The sequence below is a fragment of the Myotis yumanensis genome, unplaced genomic scaffold, assembly GCF_028538775.1.
Source record: "Myotis yumanensis isolate MYYU_CA2020_CCGP unplaced genomic scaffold, mMyoYum1.0.hap1 SCAF_13, whole genome shotgun sequence".
Classification (NCBI taxonomy): domain Eukaryota; kingdom Metazoa; phylum Chordata; class Mammalia; order Chiroptera; family Vespertilionidae; genus Myotis; species Myotis yumanensis.
Genome location: NW_027223764.1, coordinates 2,729,871 through 2,751,173, shown reverse-complemented (window position 1 = coordinate 2,751,173; position 21,303 = coordinate 2,729,871). Strand labels below are relative to the sequence as shown.

Sequence of the window (21,303 nt, the reverse complement as noted above, 5' to 3'; positions counted from 1 at the left end):
AGCCAGCCCCGGGGCTCGCAGCTGGCGATGCCCGTTAGACGTCAGCACAACTGTCCAGAGGACCCAGCGTGATGTACGCGAGGTCCCTTGAGTGATGAGACACCGGTGGTCCCAACCCCCATTTCTCTTTCAGCACAACATCCATCAGGTCAACAAAACTACTACAGAGCAGCTCTGTGCTTCCGTTTCCTGTCAATAAAGAGACAGACCCCTCCATTTCCCACAGCGGAGAAGCGGAAGAGATTTTATGTTGATTGTTTATGGATCAAAGTATTAAACTCCATTTTGTTATAGGTCCCTATTAAGCACAGCTTTTCTTTCCACCATGTAAAGCACAGGGATTTGAGGAACAGGGTCATTTGGGGAGAGATAAATTCCCTACCTGGGATCTAATCGCCATGAAAGTAGCCTGGCGCTCTGGCTTCAATATGTGCTTCAATATTTCCTAACAGGAGTCCCCTCAGGGGCCGAGGCCTCTGCCCTCGGGTCTCGAAGGGCAGCTGTAACTAATGGCCCCGCCATTAAGAAGGAGCGTTTCCCTCGGCTTCAGAGCCGGAAGAATCATTCACCTTGAAACGAAGAATGAGGACAGTAATTTAAGCTCGTTATGCCAGCAGCTTTAAGAAGCTCTGTATTGTTCAGAAATGGGACCCGAATGAAGTTTTATGACGAGCCCTCTGTAAAGGTGCCTGTTTGCTGGATTGAAGAAAAGTCTCAAGAGGATGGCCAGGGAGCGAGGAAATGGCCAGGGAGCGAGGGGATGGCCAGGGAGCGAGGGGCTGGCCAGGGAGCGAGGGGATGGCCAGGGAGCGAGGGGATGGCCAGGGAGCGAGGGGATGGCCAGGGACAGGGGGGATGGCCAGGAAGCGAGAGGATGGCCAGGGAGCGAGGGGATGGCCAGGGAGCGAGGGGCTGGCCAGGAAGCGAGAGGATGGCCAGGGAGCGAGGGGATGGCCAGGAAGCGAGGGGATGGCCAGGAAGCGAGGGGATGGCCAGGGAGCGAGGAAATGGCCAGGGAGCGAGGGGATGGCCAGGGACAGGGGGGATGGCCAGGAAGCGAGAGGATGGCCAAGGAGAGAGGGGATGGCCAGGGAGAGAGGGGATGGCCAGGAAGCGAGGGGATGGCCAGGAAGCGAGGGATGGCCAGGGAGCAAGGGGATGGCCAGGGACAGGGGGGATGGCCAGGGAACATGGTCATGGCCAGGGAGTGAGGGGATGGCCAAGGAGCGAGGGGGATGGCCAGGGAGCGAGGGGATGGCCAGGGACAGGGGGGATGGCCAGGGAACATAGGGATGGCCAGGGAGTGAGGGGATGGCCAGGGAGTGAGGGGATGGCCAGGGAGTGAGGGGATGGCCAGGGAGCGAGGGGATGGCCAGGAAGCGAGGAGATGGCCAGGGAGTGAGGGGATGGCCAGGAAGCGAGGAGATGGCCAGGGAGTGAGGGGATGGCCAGGGAGTGAGGGGATGGCCAGGGAGTGAAGGGATAGCCAGGGAGTGAGGGGAGGTCAGGGAGCGAGGGGAATGACACGGTTCTACTCCTAAATTCCAACCATCTGAGAGAAAAACCCAGAAAACAAAAGGTGCCCATGAACAGTGAGCTTCCAGCAAAGGAACCCACCACGAGTATTAAACTGCTGTCAAGACCACAGAGCTACTGTCTTCCATTAAATCTTCAAATCTTCCCTCGAAAAGTTCACCCCGCCCTCCCAAAACATCAGCACTCGGCGCGTGGCAAGCACCACAGAAAACCTGTCCATGGCTGTGGTCACTGTCAATCTGGGGGCATGGAAAGATGGGGTCCTGATAGGTAAAGAAATGATTCCACGTTAACTGGAATAATCTTTCCAGAGCTCTCGGGATCAGAACCGCAGCGTTAAGGGGCCCAGGTGGGGGAGGGCATGTGGGGGAGGGCAGGTGGGGGAGGGCACATGGGGGGCAAGTGCTTCTTGCAAGTCCAATGCTCTTGACTAATTTCTAAGATACAGCGACCTCAGATGATTCCTTTTATTGCAATTTCTATACTATTAATGCAAAACATGTTGTGATCACAAATCCTAGACCTTGGCCTCCTAGTGTTTATTTTAATTTAATGGCAAAGAAACTTCTCACTCCTCTCCAGGATCCAAGCTGTCATTCTCACAGCTTCTGTCACATCCCTGGGCAGCAACACGACCACCTGGGAACAAAGCCACACACGCACACACTGCGCCGCGCTGCCGGTCCGGCTCCGAGTCCTGCCTGGAGAGCCTGCTCCGTCCACACCACAGACTGCGGAGAGTCATTTCCGTGTGAAGCCATAATCTTCCCCACCGGCTCTCAGGGAGTCAAGTCACATCGCGAGAGGCGCGGGAGCCATCACCGCCCATTCACGGCCCGCGTGCCCAGCATGCTAACGAGGCGCAGGCCCTGCCTGCGGCCCAGAGCTGACGTGGGGACATGCCAGGTCAGTGCCCATACCGGCAGGGGACCAGCCCCGGGCCCACCCCCCTTTCCTGCAACAACGCCGTTCACTGGGAACACCCCACACCCTGGAAAAGGCACCCTCGTGAAATGCGGGGGTGGCTGAGACGTGCTTCCCCAACTCCAGGGAAAGCAAGACCGGCCAGAGCTTGAACGCGTGGAGGCCCAGGATACTATGGATTCACATATTTCACACAATCTCATTTACTATGTTGGTGGGTACAAGTTGCTGTTAAAAAGATACAACTTGGTACTTAAAAAGATGCAACGTATCCTATAGAATTATGTATCCTGGTAACTCCTTATTAAGCAAAGCTATTGCTTCATAAAAAGCTATAAATGCTTAATAAAAGCTATAAATGTTTATTTGCATGGGGCATACTTCCGAAACAGGCTTTGCGTTGGTCGGTGACAAAGGACTTGTAGAGCAAGAATGAGAACGGAAATAGGAAGAGAAAGAGAGAGAGAAACACACCACTTGGCACCTGGGCGACATCATCACCAGAAATAAACAACTTTCCCGACAAGATTTCTATGGGCTAAAGCAGCGGTGGCCAACCTTTCGGACCTCACAGACCACTAGCGGTCCACGGACCCGGCTGGCGACCGCTGGGCTAAAGAACTAGAGTAAGGCCCGGCTGGTGTGGCTCAGTGGTTGAGCATCGAACTATCAACCAGGAGATCACGGTTGATTCCCGGTCAGGGCACGTACCTGGGTTGTGGGCTCGATCCCCAGTAGGGGGTGTGCAGGAGGCAGCCCATCAATGATTCTCTCTCATCGTTGATGTATCTCTCTCTCCCCCTCTCCCTTCCTCTCTCTTTTTTTTAAAAGAAGCCTGTCCTCTTCTTGCCTTGCGGTTTTTCCTCCAGAAGAGCACCAGAGGAAGTCTTCACATTTCCTCTGAGCATGAGCTCAGCTCTAAGTGTAGGCTCCAGTGCATTTTATGAAGTTAAATCAGGAAATAAGAGGAAAGAGAGCAGGCAGAGGGCCCAGTGACCCAGAAGGTACAAAGGACCGAGCCACACACACACTGGTGGTCGGCCCAGCCAGGACCTCCACGAGAACATCCCCGCGCCCCAGGCACCCCTCATCCATGCGTGAGGACGCAGGAAAATGCAGGCAGCAGCCCGTGTCTGGGCCACACGGAGCAGAACCAAGCTGTGTCTTTCAGCCAGAACGTCCCTCGGCAGGTTTCACGCCTGCCTCCGACAAATGAGGAAGGTGACGGGATTATGCAAAGGGGTCACGCTTTCAAGAAAACTGCCTGACAAGGGTAACGTATTAATTCAGTCGGTCCAAGAAGAAAGAAAATGATTAGCGGAAGGGGTAGGGAGATAATGTGGGGGAAAGGAAGGTATTCCTCAGGTCAAATCATTAACATGCTTATTACTTGGAGCAGGGTTGGAAGAAAACCCGTCGAGAATGCAGAGTTGAGGATAAGACAGAACCATTAGGTCTACATTTAAAGAAAACCCGAGATGCTTCTTTGCAATCCTCTCCACAGAAGCGAGTGATTGCCTCCCCGGACAGACAATCAGGCATCCTGAGGGCGACAATGCCGCTGATTGCCGAGGGCTCGGTGCGCACCTGAATGGCAAACCGGGAGGCTCCGCCTTCCCTTCTCACGATCTGTGGCCTCAGCTAGATGTCAACTACCACCCTCCTTGTAAGGGCTCCGTCTTCCTGTCCTGTAACGGAGCTGTTTTAATTGGGTGCAGTCTCCACTTCTTCCGGCGAGGAGGAGAGAATCCAGGGGCAAGGCCTACGGACCGCGACTAAGGGGGCCGTTTAATGGTTTTCAGGTTCCGCTCACCGTGCTGTGTGAAGAGGTCACTGTGGATGATCTCGATCAAGCAGTACAGCTTCTGGATGGTCAGCAAGCCCACGGGAACGTTGAGGATGAAATCAGTAAACATTTTGCTGTGAGAAGAAAAAAGAAAAGCGTTTAGGGAAAAACAGCTAAACGGTCCAGAGTGTCAACGAGACAGTGTGGAGACGCAAGGTCATTCAGGGGTCATTAAAGGCCACCAGAATGTTGGCTAATGCCCATTATACAATGTGGGGCAAAATCTTGTCCCAAAAATGATACTTTAAAATGTCACTGTTTCATTTCACACCCACTGAAATGGCTATGGTATAAAACAGCGGCCGCCAACCGGTGGTCCGTGCACCACTGGTGGTCCGTGAGGTCTGAAAGGTTGGCGCCCGCTGGTATAAAAGACAGGCAATAGCAAGTGTTGGCCGGGATGTGGAGACACTGGAACCCTCGGACCACGCTAGTGGGATGTACGACGGTGCAGCCGCTTCAGAAAACACGTTGGCAGTTCTTCAAAATGTGGACAAGTTACCCTCCGAGCCAGCGTTCCCACTCCTAGGCATGTGCCCAAGAGAAAGGAAAATGTTTATCTACACAAAACCGTGTGCATGAACCGCAGCAACATGGCTCATGGCTCGGGGGGAGGGGAGGCAGCAACATGGCTCATGGCGTGGGGGGAGGGGAGGCAGCAGCGGGAGGGTGCACACACTGCACCCCTACAACTCTCCCCTTGCAGGAATGAGACTCGGACATGGCCCACAACATGGATGTGCCTGGAAAACATCACGCTAAGTGCAAGGAGACGCTCACAACGGGCCACACAGGGTGCGACCCCACGCGCCTGAAATGCCCAGAAAAGGCCCATCTATGGATGCAGAGAGCTGCTGAGCGGTTGCTGGTGGGAGCGGGGAATGACTGGGAATGGGCACCAGGGGTCTTACTGGGCAATGAAACTGTTCTAAGATCCTGTTATGGTGAGGGTCCCACAACTCCGCAAAAATACTGGAAACTGTCTAATTGAACGCGCTAACACGGGTGAACTTTATAGCACATACATCACATCTCCGTAGCAAGGGTGTTAAGAACTTACTTTTACAGATGCCAGAAATGCTTCTGAAGGAGTGTTAAAAGAGTTCTTGTTAGTAACCAAAGAAAGGCAAATTAAAACTGTGAGATCCCTCCTCACCAATCACGTCGTCAGAGCTTGATACAGTAATAATTCCAAGTATTGGCAAAGTTTAGAAAGACAGATGCCAATACATGCAGGTTTAGTATGACCTTTTCGAGGGCAGCTGGACGATAGCCCTTAAAAGTCTTTTAAGAACATGCAAGACCTAGTAATTTCACTTCTGTTTATGCTAATGATGTAAATAAGGGCAGATGCTACAATTAAGCTATAAAAAATTGTATCCTCGCATATTTCACAATAATTAAAAACTGAACAGCGCTAGTCAGTTTGGGCTCATTGGACAGAGCGTCGGCTTGCGGACTGAAGGGTCCCAGGTTCAATTTCGGTCAAAGGTACATGCCCGGGTTGTGTACTTGATCCCCAGTAGGGGGCATGTAGGAGGCAGCCGATCAATGATTCTCTCTCATCATTGATTTTTTCTCTCTCTCTTTCCCTTCCTCTCTAAAAATCAATTAAAAAATGTATTTTTTAAAAAATAAAGAATAAACTGGACACAGTGTACCACCCACCAGTACAGCCTGGCGGCCTGTCCTCTGTGGCCAACGAGGGCGCCATGAGCAACCGCCTTAGCATAAAGGGGGCCGGTAATAGCACTATGTCACGCCACTGCTGTCAAGATGAACTGAATGCCACGTGGAAAGGGCTCTGTGGGAGCCTTTCGCGTGTGCAGGAAGCACACAATCGACGTGTCTGTTGTTGGTACTCGGATAAGTGACGGCCAGTGGAGGGGGCGCACCGTGAACGTCATTAGAGGTGATGACGCGGACGATGACCCGTGCGGTGGGAAAGCAGGACGTCTCACCTGCAGGGGCCGACGGGAGACAGTGACCACGGTGCTGGGTGTTGGGGGTGCGTGTATGTGGGGAGCACAAAAGAACCAGAAGGGTCCAGGGGCAGTAAGTGTGATTTGTTCTCCTGTCATCTCTTGTTTCATCCAAACATGAATCAAGTTTTTAAGCAGGAAAAAGGACACACACGGTCTTCAATGTCTTCTTCGTTTTTAATCAGCCGAGAAGGTGTGCGTCCCGTGGACCGCACACACTGAGACGGCCCGGGGGCGGGCGAGGGGGGCGAGGGGGGCGGGGGGGGGCGGGGCTGGATGTCCTGCGGGCCCCGAGCTTCCTTACCTGAGCTCTTTGGGATCAAACACCAATTTCACGTCGTTGACGATTGTTGGCAGGTACTTCAGCGCTGCCCCCTGCAAACCAAGACCAAAGGAGACTGCTGAGCCTCGTGTTGTTGGGCAAATATTAACACAGATTTATAATTACTGTGCGGAACCACACGCAGACCGCGAAGAGGACGAGCGCGCGCTAGGTGAGCGGCTGATGGCTGATGAAGAGAGAGCAAAGAAAAAAACCGCTGACCCACACACCGGCGATCTGCTGCAACCTCAACACAGAACGCTGACAGCAATATCAACAGAGGCCCACACTTACTGCCCGCTGACCAACCCCCGCACTGCGCTTTCCTCCTCAGCCTGGCACGGCGGCCACACGGGAAGGCCTGTGCCCTCAGCAGCACCCTCGCCCGTCCGATCCCTGCACGCTCTCGTGTTCAGCAATTAAAACGACTGTGTTTGCCCCACTGCAAAACTGTCTTCCCATATCCGTACAGCCCTTACATCCGGGCCTCTGATATCCGTACAGCCCTTATATCCGCGTCTCTGATATCCGTACAGCCCTTACATCCGTGCAGCCCTTACATCCGGGCCTCTGATACCCGTACAGCCCTTACATCCGGGCCTCTGATACCCGTACAGCCCTTACATCCGGGCCTCTGATGTCCGTACAGCCCTTACATCCGGGCCTCTGATGTCCGTACAGCCCTTATATCCGCGCCTCTGATATCCGTACAGCCCTTACATCCGCGCCTCTGATGTCCGTACAGCCCTTACATCCGCGCCTCTGATGTCCGTACAGCCCTTACATCCGCGTCTCTGATATCCGTACAGCCCTTACATCCGCGCCTCTGATGTCCGTACAGCCCTTACATCCGGGCCTCTGATGTCCGTACAGCCCTTACATCCGGGCCTCTGATGTCCGTACAGCCCTTACATCCGGGCCTCTGATGTCCGTACAGCCCTTACATCCGGGCCTCTGATGTCCGTACAGCCCTTACATCCGGGCCTCTGATATCCTACAGCTCTTACATCTGTGCCTCTGATATCCTACAGCCCTTACATCCGGGCCTCTGATATCCGGGCTGCCCTGAAGTAGGAACCATTTTTTTCCTGTAGTAATTTTACCCCTATATTGCTATGATGTATCTTCTAGAAAACCTACACTTGCAGAAACAATAGAGTGGTGGTAATAATGTTGCGATGCCCTATGCCAGGACCCTGGTACAATGTATCTTTAATCCCCTCAGGCCTCCTACAGGAAGTGAGCGGTGTTGGGAGGTAAGGAAACCTCCATCAATTACTTTGCCCTGATCACACAGCCAGGACTGAGCTGAGCCGGAGTTAAAGGTAGGTCTGTGGGCAGCCAGAGCCTCAGCCTCCAGGTCTCTATCCGGTTGGGAAAAGTGCCCGATTGTAAGTGTCCTGACCGGACGACCCGGCCCGAGCTGTCACTCTCGGTGACCCCCACACCAGGCCGGGCTCCCCGTCCCTGAATGAAGCGGAGGAAGACAGCACGCAGGACAAACACCGCCCGGTGGCATTAAAGCTCAGAAACAAACTGAAAACAGAACAGGAGGGCGATCCAAACACAGAGCACGCAACGCCCTTTACTTCGGCGATCGCTGGCCCTGCTTCCCAAGAGCAAGAGCCAAGTGTGAACACAATCCCTCCTTCGGGGCGCAGCTTCTGAAGAGAGCACGAAATGGACACACTTCCTTCTGGTTTCAAACAGTCTTGCTTCGACGACCTTGAAGTTGCTTTGAAAAACTAAAAATTACTTGCCGTGACTTTTAATAACGAGCGTTTGCACGGGTGGCTGCTCGGACCCCAGAGCGGCTCCGTGAGTGCGTGAGGGCCCCGAGGGCGGGGAGCACCCCGCGTCCTGCATTTTATCCTGAACCCGCAGAGCGTCCCTGCCGGCAGCAACCCGATCGATCCCGGCACAGGACCAAGCAGACAGCGACAAACGAGCCGGCCGCTCCTTCTGCCCGAGGCCGCCGGGCGCCGTGTTAACCAGAGAGGCCGACTTCCCACCCGGTGTCAGGTCGGCGCCCACAACCAACAGGGGGATCCCTGCCCAGGGCCCCGGGCACCTCAGAACCTGCGTGAGGCCCAGGCACTGAGATGCCTTCAGAGTCACCTCTTGATTCTCAAGAGACACCCCCACCCCTTCCTTTCAGGCGTCCGCGTCCTCGGCTCCCGGGAGCTGGGTCCCCTCAGCTGGAGGAGCAGCCGGGACACGGAGGGGGACAGACGTGTCCCCCCGCCCCCCACAGGCTGACCTTCCCACAAAGCCCGTTTCAGCTCCGTCGCCCACGGGCCACAGGGCTGTTCGTCCAGAATCTCAGGTTGGGGATCCGAGGCCCCGTTTGCTCTGGGGAGCCTGTGGCTTCCCTCCCTTTCGGTCGCTTCCCGAGGTGGACAGGAGAGCGCCCCGCGGACAAGGGGGGATGTGCTGATACCAACGAGACAGCAGCACGCAGGGCTCCCTAAGGACCTCCACTCAGTGAAGCCTCTCGCTTACAAAGGCCCCAGTGATGAAATATTCGGCAAATCATTCGGCAAACCGCACGTCAGGAAGGAGTCGGGATAATGGGAACAGACAGTAAATGAGAGCTACTTTCCCCCTGTTTTTGTCTTATTTTTCCTATTTTTTTGTAAACCAGTTCTTTATTTAATAAAATCTTACTCAGAATGTGATATTCTTTTGAATGGGGGGTTATGGGTTTGTCCCCCAGTGGGGGGCATGCAGGAGGCGGCCAACAGATTATGTTTCTCTGTCACTGATGTTTCTGTCTCTCTATCCCTCTCCCCTCCTCTCTGTTTAAAATTCAGTAAAGGAGCCCTAGCCAGTTTGGCTCCGTGGACAGAGCATCGACCGTGGACCAAAGGGTCCCGGGTTCGATTCTGGTCAAGGGCACATTCTTTGGTTGCAGGCTCCTCCCAGGCCCAGGCCCTGGTCAGGGCGCGAGCAGGAGGCAACCCATCGATGTGTTTCTCTCACATCGATGCTTCTCTCTGTCTTTCCCTCTCTCTAAAAATCAATGGAAAAATATCCTCAGGTGAAAATTAAAAAAAAATAATAAAGAAAAAAAAAAAGAAAGCAGAAAATGCGAACATTTTTCTAATTGCTGGCATAGTTCACATTAAAGAAATTAAATAAACTTTATACTCTTTTCTAAGCAAATTTAATTGTCATGCATCTCAGGAGAGTGCCAACTTAATCCAAACCGTAAACCAAAATAAAAAATAAAATGCACTTTCCATATAGTAGCGGTTTAATGGTGTAAGTGTCTCTCTGGCTAAAAATATTACCACTGATGATGATTAATAGACACTATTTTCGGGTAATGTTCAGGCTAGATTATTCAGTATAATTATTTTAATTAAATCCATTAGCATATCTTTATATAAGATTACAAGAGCTATCGATGATACAAAATAAGTTTTCCTTGAATAATGTATGAAGCAATTATTAATTTACATATTTCTCGGGAAAACGCACGTTAAAAGGATTCCACTTGGAGGTTTTAGCTAAAACATATAGGACCCGCCACCCTCCATCCTCCGCTCAGATGGAAGTGCTCCGTCGCTGGGAGATGCAGGCACCGCCTTGGGAGAGCCAGGACGGGCCGAGAGGCCTCCGCGGCCTCCACATGGGCAGACACTGGCCACCTCTCCAGACGGCCCAGGGGGAGGCGGCGCGGGTTCTGGATCGGGGCGGTTTTCCACAGCACCCTGGTCGGACGTGTGTGTTCGGTTCTTTTGGTTCAGACCCGGGAGTGGGACGGCTGGGTCACCTGTGTGTTTATAAAGGTTCTGGCTGCGAAGACACTGGAAGTGAAAGCAAACTCCCGTGGAAATGCAGGCGTCAGCGGAGGGGGCCGTGGTCCCCACCACAGGCTTCCCGAGACCCCGAGCAGCAGGGAAGCGGTGACACAGGACGGGAGCCCAGGCCAGGCCACGCCTGCGTGTCACTCCCCGTCTGAAGGGTTTCCCGCCGCCTGTGAGGAACAGCAAGGGCAGGGGGGGCCTCTGGGGGAGGGAGGCAGCAGGAGGAAGCCCACAGCCACCTGCCTGTCACTAGCACGCCGCCTCCCGCCGCCCACCCACCTCAGACAAACCGAGAGCTGCTGGTCAGGGTGTGGAGAGGCCCTTTGGGGAGAGGAAACTGCGAAAGCAAAGAGGGGCCCGGCCGGCTGGGACCCCGGCATCCCCATCCCACTCCCGTACCGACCGCAGGCCGCATGCACCCCCTAAACATGTCTGAGTCCCACCCCGGCCCCCGGGAACGGGAACTATAGGGAAACAGAGTCGCTGCAGATGAAATCAAATTCAGATGAGGGTGCACGAGGTGAGGGGCCTCCCCCCAGGGCAGTGTCTCCCACGGGGGAGCAGGGGGCTGGGCGCAGAGGCGCCGGCAGGAGGGGCGCCTGTGAAGGCAGGTGGGTGGGTGGGTGGGGAAGTCAGCAGCCCCCGGGCTGGGAGACAGAGAAGGCCCCCCGAGTCCTCGGAGGGAGCACACCCTGCCGACCCCACAGGTGCCCGAGGGGGCGGTGCCTGCTGGTTGAAGCCGCCCAGATTGTGTCTGTTTTGAGGGCAGCTCTGGAAGCTCCTGCCCTGGTCCCAGACCCCAGGCAGGTCCTCCCACCAGATCCTCCCATCAGGTCCTCCCACCAGGTCCTCCACCGCAAGTGTTTGCTTTCGCTGCCGGTCCCTTTCCAACAAGGAGCTTCGTACAATACAAACATGACCAGCCGCTCCACCCTGGGTCTGAACCAAAGGAGCTGAAAACACGTGTCCCAACCAAAACAGGAACGAGAATGTCCCCAGCAGTGCTATTCCCACAGCCCCAGGGGGGTCCCACCCGCTGTCCAAGGCGGAGGAATGGAGGGCGCGAAAAACGGGCGATGGAATGCGATGCCCCATCAAACCCAAGTACCGGCACCTCCACTACGTGGCTGAACCTCGAAAACATGCCACGGAACAGAAGCCAGACACAGACACCACACATTGCGTGACATCATTGAAATGACGTGTCCATGGCTCAGGGGTGGCCAGGCTGGCGGGGGCGGGGGCGGGAGGGAGGGGGCTGACCCTGAGGAACAGGCGATGGAAATGGATAGAGTGGTGACAGGGGCAGGACACTGAATGCACTAAATGTTCATTTAAAAAACAGTGAAAATGATGCATGGTAGGTTATGTACATGTCACCACAAAACATTCCATTAATTGGGGTGATAAAGAGCATTCTTCTCGTGGCGGCTAATGACACTTTTCATTAAAACAGTCACAGACCTAGAAGCATGGAACAGACTGCAGACCTCGGAGGGAAGGCGGGGGAGGGAGGGTGGGTGGGAAGAGACCAACCAAGGCCTTGTGTGCACATAGGCCTCACCCGTGGACACGGACGATAGGGTGGCGAAGGCCTGGGGGGTGGGGGTTAAGAGGAGGGGGAAGGGGGACATACCTAATACTTTCAACCACAAAGATTTTTCTTAAAAATAGTCACAGAACTGCTCTTTGCTTCCCGACTCAGAGGCACCGTCTGCCCCGGGAGCTGCAGGAGGAGTGACTGACCACACAATGGTTTCCAGCGGCGACGACCAATGCCCTGGAAACGGCGCCTCGCACATCTCTAAAAGGAGATGAGTGTGATGACACCCCCCCCCCCTCCCCGCCTGGCCACGGGGAGGGCTCCCGCTCCCCGAGCTTGTCAAGTCAACACCAAGGCCGTAATGAAGGCAGTTGGGGTGCCATCCACAGACAGCAGGGAGGAGAGCCCCGCCCCCATCTCCGTGTCCCGAACCCGGGCCACTGTCCCAAACCCCACCCCTAAGCACGCCCTCACATTTCTCTGTAGAGGCCTGTGCAGGGCAGAGGACGTATAAACGAACACAGAAATGAGTAACTTCTAAAAAGATGCCCCCAGTGGACAATGGGGCCGGTCTGTACATGTTGCAGACCTAACGAAGGCTTGGGGGGGCGGGCGGGGGGGGGGAGATTAGCATTTTCTGCATTTTCCACGGGTCAGACGGCCTCTCCTCCTCCAGGAGCAAAGCTGGTTGGGAAGAGAATCATCGCTGTCCCCAGCACCAGCCAGCAGAGTCGGCCGAGGCCAGCGCCTCAGCCCCTGCTCCCCAGGGCGCACCCTCGGCCTCTCGGCCTCAGGCAGAGACCCCTGTGACCTGCAAAGGCAGAAGCCAGCCTGGGCCCCGCTGCCCTGGGTGGGGTGTCTGTCCTAGTGTCTTGGATTGGGGGGGGGGGGGCGGCGAGGGAGGGGAAGGGGGTGCAGAATCCTCAGTTCTCCTGAGCCCCGGAGGAGGAGGCAGGAGGTCACGGGGGAATTGGGTGATGAGGAGGGAGTGAGGTAAGAGGTCAAAATGGAGCTTAGGCAACTCATTGGTTTGGGGAGTTTGCTGGTGATGCTGAACACCCACAGGTCAGAAGGTCGGGGGGATGAGGACATCAACACACAAATGTGGGGGCACAGCTCAGATGGGGCTCCCAGAGGCCCCAGGTCACGAGATCAGGGGGTATAAGGACCCCCATATACCAATGTGGGGGCACAGCTCAGATGGGGCTCCCAGAGACCCAGGTCACGAGGTCGGGAGGGATGAGGACCCCCATATACCAATGTGGGGGCACAGCTCAGATGGGGCTCCCAGAGACCCAGGTCACGAGGTCGGGAGGGATGAGGACCCCCACATACTAATGTGGGGGCACAGCTCAGTCCCTAACAGGGCTGCTCCTGCCTCCCACTCCTTTACGCAAATGGTTTGTTTACTAATCGGAACGATGTCTCCCACCTAATGGCCATCTCGTGGCGGCAGATCCTGGCACAGGGCACCGAAGCGTCCCGTGAAGGAAAGGCAACCGAGAGCCGGACAAGTTCCAAATCTGCCACAGACATGTTCTTTCAGAAGTTCCTGCTGCAAACACCCCACCAGCCACCGCGACCACGCGGCCCTGAGGACTGCCAGGGACCCCCTGCCCCACAGATGAGCGCCGGGGTCCAACCACAGGTTAGGAAACGGTAGGCGGTCGGTCTCCTGAGGACAGGGACCCGTCCGTCCATGACTGTGTCCCCACACCTGGCATCTGAGAAAGGCCGACAGACGGACATGTAGAATGAGCAATGAAGGACCCCACGCTGGGTGGTTCCATCGTCCTTGGTGGCAGCGGGAGAGGGAAAAGGGTGGAGCCCAGAGCATGCTGGGAGCAAGGGAAACATCAAGAGGGAGTCAGGTCCCCACAGCCTGGCCACGCCCCAGGACCTTGCCGGCCCCCAGAGCTATGCTCCGGGCACGTGTTTCCGCTCCGGGTTCCTGAGGAAGCCAGGCGGCCCCCTCCTCCCCTGCACCCCCTCCCTCTGTCCCTCACTCACTCACTGAGCCCCGACCAGGCAGCCGCGGCGCCCCTGCACGGGAAACCCCCAGTCCCTCCTCAGATGCACACACACGCCCAGGTCTAAGCCTGACCACACCTGCTGTGAGGGCCACGGTCTGTGCAGGCCAGGCCCGGCGCCCGGCTGGTGGTCAAGCGTTACTCTGGGCGCCTGGGAGGTGGCCTGCAGATGTGATTGGCAGCCGCAGTCCAGGGACTTGTTGTCAAGGAGAGAGGTCCCTGGATAAGCTGGGGGCGGATCCAATCGGAGGGAGCTGTGAACAGCAGAACGAGGGTTTCCCTGGGATGCGTGTCCACTGGGCCTGAGTGTCCGGTGCCCTGGACTTCATCATCGAGTAACCAACTCACCCCAATAAATAATGTGCGCCCCGCTGGTTCTGTCTCCTAATGGACTCAGACACCTCGAGGCACAGCAGCCCTGCGTGGGCGCACTGCGTTCACCTGGCCCCACCTCCTGGACCACACGCACCTGGAGGGGAAGGGGGAAGGGCCTCTGCCCGACCCCAGCAGGGCGTTCCAGAAAGAACTGGGGACGAGGACGGACTGCTGCTCCACACTCACAGGCAAGAAGCCCCCCCGCACTGATGCATTCATTCACTCACTCATCACTCATCCATTCATTTACTCAGTCATTGGCTCACTTGCTCATTCATTCCCTCACTCACTCACTTATTCATTCATTCACTCATACATTCACTTATTCACTCATTCATTCCCTCACTCACTCATTCATTCATTCATTCACTCACTCATTCACTCATTCATTCACCCACTTATTCACTCATTCATTCCCTCACTCATTCATTCATTCATTCCCTCACTCACTCATTCACTCACTCATTCATTCACTCATTCCCTCTCACTCACTCACTTATTCATTCACTCACTTATTCACTCATTCATTCACTCACTTATTTATTCACTTATTTAAACAAAACGTACTAACTGACTGAAAAGATGTTAAAATCCCGAAGATCGCTCGTAGGCTGTGGAAGAAACCTCCCAGATGCAAGGCTTTCCCTCCCTGTTTCTCAGGTGTGACCAGTGAGGACGGAGCAGCCGCCGACCCCTGGGCAGACCTGGGGCTCAGTCCCTTGCAGGCCCACCTGCCTCCCAGGTGTGATCCTATTAAACAGAAGGATCACAGGAAAGGCAACTTACGTTCATTTAAGGCGACTTCTCCCCCAGCCTGGCTTCCCCTTTGTTTCCCAGGGAACACGAAGAGGAATAAGATGTACCTGCCATGTTCTCTCTCCCGGGCACGGTCCGAATCAATGGGAGTGATTTGCAAAGTGCATGATCTCTGCTCTTTTCAGATACAATCACAGACGTGACAGATGAACTTCAGCCGAAACAAGAGCTCACAGAAATACATAAGCCAGGGCAGCATTCATAAGTAACATCGAGGCGTCGACTGTGCACATGAACAGTCATCGGGTGGATATTTCTTAATAATCTCCGACAGGTGTGTTTAACGCAGACACAGAAGCGACATCCCTGCTTGCAATCTGGCGGGGGGGCGGGGGGGAGATTTTTGCTCCAGAAAACAGAGCTTGCTTCCAAAAGTGACTGAAGGACAGGGACACTGTCGGGGGAAATGGCAGGAAATGGTGCGATAGCAAGTGAAATTGATCAAAGTTTGGGAGACTCCACAGGGTGCTGGGACCCGCGATAAAGGAACTTCTGAGGCACCCGGCGGCGGCAGGCGGGCCATCTAGTTAAATGGAATTCGGAACTCATTGTACCATCCCTCTTGTAACCGCCACACACGGAGCAGCAGACCTGCGGGCTTTCGCTCCGCATTTGTAAAGCATGAGTTGGACTCAACTGGAGAAAACTTTGAAATTAAACACAAAAGCAGCCGCCAGAAAATAATTGCATTTCTTGAAAAATGGACCGACCCGATCATCAGAGAAAATTAAATAACTCGGCCCTGGATCTCGGAAGATCTGGAATTTGACAAACACAACGGGACGTGAAAAATCGCATGAGATTCCCCATTTATTCCCAAGGTCTGTATGGGTAGCCAAAGGGTCATTTATCTCCTTAACGACCAATTAATACCCAAGTTATTTTGGTTCTACGTTAAGCAGACAGCCCCAAACAATGTGAATTTCTAGCTCAGCGCTGCTGCTCACAATTCATCAGCGTGCCCTCGCAAACGCTTCGCGGCAACCCCAAGCCCCCAGCACGCTCGACAAGGAGGAGGAGAAGGGCGATGTTACCTGGGAACGAAGTTCGTCAACTCAAGTTCCCCGGTGCCTCACACTCAGAAGCCCCTGGCTCCTACCGCAGGTTAAGCTAACTGGGTTCGGGAGGAGAAATCCGGGATTTCTCAGAGACTCCCACCCCCCGCCCCCCACACACACACCCCGACTATGATCCATCCTAACAGCTCCAGGAACCAACCCCCCCTTCAATGTTCTCCCCAAGAGGCTCCACAGAGCAGCCCTGCCCCTCTCCAGCCCCTGGCGCCCCGTGGACAGCGCCCGCACACATTTCTGGGGCTTGGTCGTTGCCAGGTTAAATCTGACAAGGCAAAGACCTTCTTAGTTGAACTCCTCAGCATCCCCTTGAGAAGCCGACGTCTCCTGTGATGCTTGGAAAATAGGAGCCGTCTTCTGAAAGCTCCGATCGCTTTGGCAAGTATCGTGTGGATCCAGGGCACTCACCGCGCGGGGCAGGTGTCCCTTCCTAGGGCGGGTTTTCCAGACCAGGTTCGTAGGAGCTGCACAGTGTGACCTAGGACAGCGGTCACCGACCTTTCGGACCTCACGGACCACCAGTAGTGCGCGGACCACCGGTTGGCGACCGCTGACCCAGGACACTCTAACGGGCAGCTCCGCGTGCCCACCCCGGGAAGGCAGCCCTGCTCTGTTGGACAGCCGAGGGCACCCGCAGGGGCAGCAGCAACATGGGTGTTTAATGGACAGCATTCTGAGTACCAGCTGCAGAATGTGGGCCCTTCCACGCAAACCTCACCCTGTTTCTTCACCTTCCGGAGCATTCCGGAGCCCTCCACAAACATCACTTGCTCCATCGCTCCCACCCAACCCGCTGTAGGGAACCACCTTTGTTCCCACGAGTGAGGTGGCTCTGGGTCTCACAGTCCCTCTTTCTCCCAATGAGAGCATTTCCTATTGTGACCACTTCACATATGTCTGCTTTTATGTCTATAGGTAGAAGCCATCTGTCTACTTGCAATACCTCACTCATGTCCCTGTGCCTCCCTACCTGGCATCACCGTATGTCCCTGTTAACGGGGAAATGTTTTGGTCCCCTCTCACACTGCGTGGAATGATCTTATATTCACCCCTGACCGTGTTCTCGGCCTCCATCATCGCTCGCACACCTTTTTGGTCACCATTTCACATGGATCTGAAATGGTCACAGCCCGGCACTGCTCAGGGGCCCTGGTGAGCGGTTTCCCAAGCCACACCCCCATCCGCCTCGCAGTAGCACTTCTACTTTCCTAATTTACATGCCAGGTGCATAGTCATGAGCTGCCCGGTCGCTGCCATGTAACCACGTATTCTACCCTTTAGGTGACCTTTAAAAGGGTGATCACAATGACAGCTACACCTGTGCCCTGGCAGCAGACAACGGCCAAATGCGGCCACATTTCTCTGCTCCTTTGGAATCAGTTCTGCCTGTGACTTCATGGCAAACTGGCATCGAGGTGTCCGGCTAGCGCGGCTCGGTGCCTTTGCACCATAAAATGATGAGGAAGTTGCTATCAGGCCTCAATGGGAGGCATCTTAGCTTCGAAAGGAGTTGGCCACTTTGGGAGGCAAACTCGGGGTGTCCCAGGCAGGGTGGCCTCATTTTGGAGGGCGGCCAGGTGTCCCTTCCTGGGGGTGAGGTTTCTCCGGTCCGGTTCCTAGGACCTGCACCGTATGACCCAGGACACAGTACCCGGCAGCCCCGCCTCCCAGCCAGGTGTGCAGTGGAGGCACCCGGGGGGCAAGGGCAGCGCGGCCGTGCCGGGAGCCTCGGCTCTGAGAGGAGCTGCCCAGCATGAGGACAGCCCGGCAGAGAGAGGGTCTCCTGTGCGCACCTGGACTGGGTGCCTTAGCGCGCGGGGAGCGGGCCCCGGAGCCAGATGTCCTTGTCACCCACATAAACCGGAGGTAGTTACAGCGAAGCACCCAGGCGCCTCTCACCCCAAGTTCGTGGAGCACATACCCATTTAGCCAAAAATGGCTTTATATACATCACCTTCCTAACTGCAATGTATAGCCGTCACTCCTAATGAAGAATTGATGAGTTATAAGTCATGAAACACCCATAATATGCCCAAGAGATGATGGGTGAAAGAAAAAAAAAAAAAAAATAATAATATATATATATATATATATATATATATTCTTTAGTCAACAAATGACAGAACAATATAAAATCCTGGGGTCTGAAAGGTTTAGAGACATTATGAATTCTAATTGGGGAAGGGGGCAAAAGAGGAAAAAGCCTATAATTTTTAAATCAAGGAATTCATCATCCTACTTGTGACAAATGCCAGTCGTCCCAATACTGTGGCCAGAAAACCGTCTAGGAAATTGGACCCCAGGCACACAAGGCACAGAGAATGCTCGTCTGTAACGTATTTCCTCTCCTGCGCCCTAACATCAAAAAGGGACAACTCCAATGCACGGAGCCGCTCCTTAGAGATTTTAAGTAACTTTTAATGGGTTTTTCTTTCTTCTGTGTATCACAGGGATGTGTTTGGAAGATTAAGAAACCACCTTCGGAGAAACAGAAGACAGAGCTCGCCAATCATCTCCCATTTAGCCTTGTCTACGAGTAAACAGGGAAATCATGCACAATCACAGCCATGAGAGAGAATTCCCATTATCGCTCTCCGCTTGATTAGCTGTCCACGGGAAGCCCACCCTCCCTGAGCCGGGCACTGGGCGGGTGTCCTGCAGGATGGAATCCTATTTCAACAGCCAGAGGGTTTCTCAGATCAAAGCAGGCAGGTCAGCGGTCCCAAGCCCAGAGGCGGCCGCCCTGGGCACAGGGGCACACACAGCCCAGCGCGCAGGAGGCGGCAGGGGAGGAAGCGGCTGGGCTGCGCGCAGGAGGCAGACCCACAGCCCAGGCCCTTCCCCTCCCCGAGGCCAGCGCAGGTGCTCAGCTGGACCAGGTCACATGTCACAGTCCTCTGTTCCGGAGGTGCCAGCGCCTCGGCTGCCAGGCCAGGTGCTCGAGAGCCAAGCGCTGGGATCTGCTGGTCACGCGGGAAGAGCAAGTGACAGTCGCCAACACACCTGCTCGTGGGGCTCTATCAGGCACGTGGGGGCTTTGCGGCAGGCCTCTGGGGCAAGAGCGTGAAGCGCAGGATGCGGGAACAAACAGGAACCCCGGCTTCGCACTGACTGGCAAGTCCTGAGAGGGATGCGTTCCAGGGACAGAAACCTCCCCGAGCCAAGGCTCCAGCCAGGCAAGGACAGTGTGGCCGGGAATGGGCAGCCCTTTGGGGCGGAGCAGAGACGCGGGGGAGCACAGAAGAGCAAGGGGGGGCTGACAAGTGCTCAGAGCCAGTGAGGGGGCGTGCAGGGGGCAGGCACATCTGGCTCCCGATGCTCCAGCCAGACAGTCGCTGCCGACCCCCCCTCCCCCGACGCTCCCTGTTAGGCCTGTATTTGCTCTCTCACTGCGACCCCCTGGCAGGGCTGGGAGGATGGGGTGACAATCCGTCCACCTGCGGACCTCAATACGTCCTGGTGACCACAGTGAGTTAACCTGCCCTGGTCTGCGGGGCCAGCGCCCTCACGGTGATGGAGAAAAGAGAGGAACTAAAAGAGCAGGACCCGTCCCACCCTCCACGGAAGGTGACGACACGCTCGGAGAGTGGCCGTGGTTCCCTGGGAATGCCTTTCGCGTGCGCAGGCTGTCCCCTGCCTGTCACCACCGCTCTGCCTGGTGGGGCACCCTGAGCGAGGAACAGCATCACCCCCAGTCCCTCCGGGGTCTTCCCTCTGCGCCCCAGATGAGGCTCCACTGACAGTCACACAGCTCTGAGAGGGGACACGCCAGACACCAGGAAAACACTTTCCAATTAAAGACAATATCCCTTTAAAATGTAAGAGAAAACGTGATCCCGTGACAAAAACAAAAGCACTGATAAAGAGCTTCAGGAGAGAGCATCCTAAGGGCTCCTGCAGTTTTCATATGAGAAACTCCAGGGGAACAGTCCCTGGCCACCCAGCTCCTCCCTGGGAGATCCGGTCCTTTTCTAAAAATGTAATTTCAAGATTAAAAAAAATGAACGCACACAGCACTTCTCAGGCGTCAAACACAACCATCTGGTTATGAGAACACCCCCCCCCCCCCCTGCTCTGAGGGCCCAGCGTGGGACTAAGGTGTCCCCAGGTGCCCCCAGGTCCATGTCCCCCCCCCTCCCAACACAACCCCCAGGCAGCCCCTTGCCACTGTGTTTCCAAAACCCAGTGCAGGGCCCACCCCAGCTTGCTGCCCCCACGGCTGCCCTTTGTCCCGGGAGCACCTCCGGCTGCAGCAGGAGGGGCGGAGCCTGGAGTGAGTACCTGACATACCAGACAACAGAGGGGCCGTTGCAGCACGGGAATCGTACCCCCTGGAGCTAACTCCACGCGGCTGCACCAGTGGGCTACCCTCCCGCCCACTCTACTGACCTGGGAAACTACGGCCGCAGAGAGGAGAAGGACCAGCTGGTCGACCGGCCATCAGCCAGGGGGCTGCCGGGTCAGGAATGCACAGAGCCCCCTCCGAGGATGCACAGGTGGGAACGCACCCGCGCGTCAGGACCTGCCCGGGAACCGTCACAGAACGATCGGCCTGACCAGTGGCAGGAGGGCGAGCGTTTCCTCCCATCGCACTAGGAAACGAAGCATTTGAAAGAGAAACAAGGAGAGGCTGGGCGGCCACCTCACTTCTCCGACGAACACCTTTGCGTTTCATCTCGAATGGCGACCACACAGGATGTGTAATGTCACAACATGGCATTCCCAGAATCCTATGAAAATATCATGTTCAGGAATTACTTACTTTTTGGTTACGTTTTAGCCAAACAGAGGGTTAGGACTGTTGTTCTTCCTTAACCACTAAGCTGGAGAGAAGATAATGCAGGCAAAAGAAGCTATTTCTTAAAGCGTCTCCGACGAGGAACCAGTCACTGCATGCAGACGTCACACAGGCAAGACTGGAACCTGCTGTGTGAACAATTCACGCCGTTCACAGCCTTTTCCTCTGTCCGTTCACCGTCCCGAACTCAACGCCCGTGGTGGATGGATAGGGTTTCCCAGGAGAAAAATCGTTCCAGTGAATGAT

General features: G+C 55.3%; 1 protein-coding gene across 1 annotated transcript in view; it reads right to left on the bottom strand.

Annotated features, from left to right (window-relative positions):
• The window catches only part of DOCK1 (dedicator of cytokinesis 1), a 288,779-nt gene that overhangs the window by 173,959 nt on the left and 93,517 nt on the right, over positions 1 to 21,303 (bottom strand). Inside the window, 2 exon segments of the mRNA XM_070432089.1 lie at positions 4,274 to 4,380; positions 6,593 to 6,663. Coding sequence (XP_070288190.1) covers positions 4,274 to 4,380; positions 6,593 to 6,663 — 178 coding nt within the window.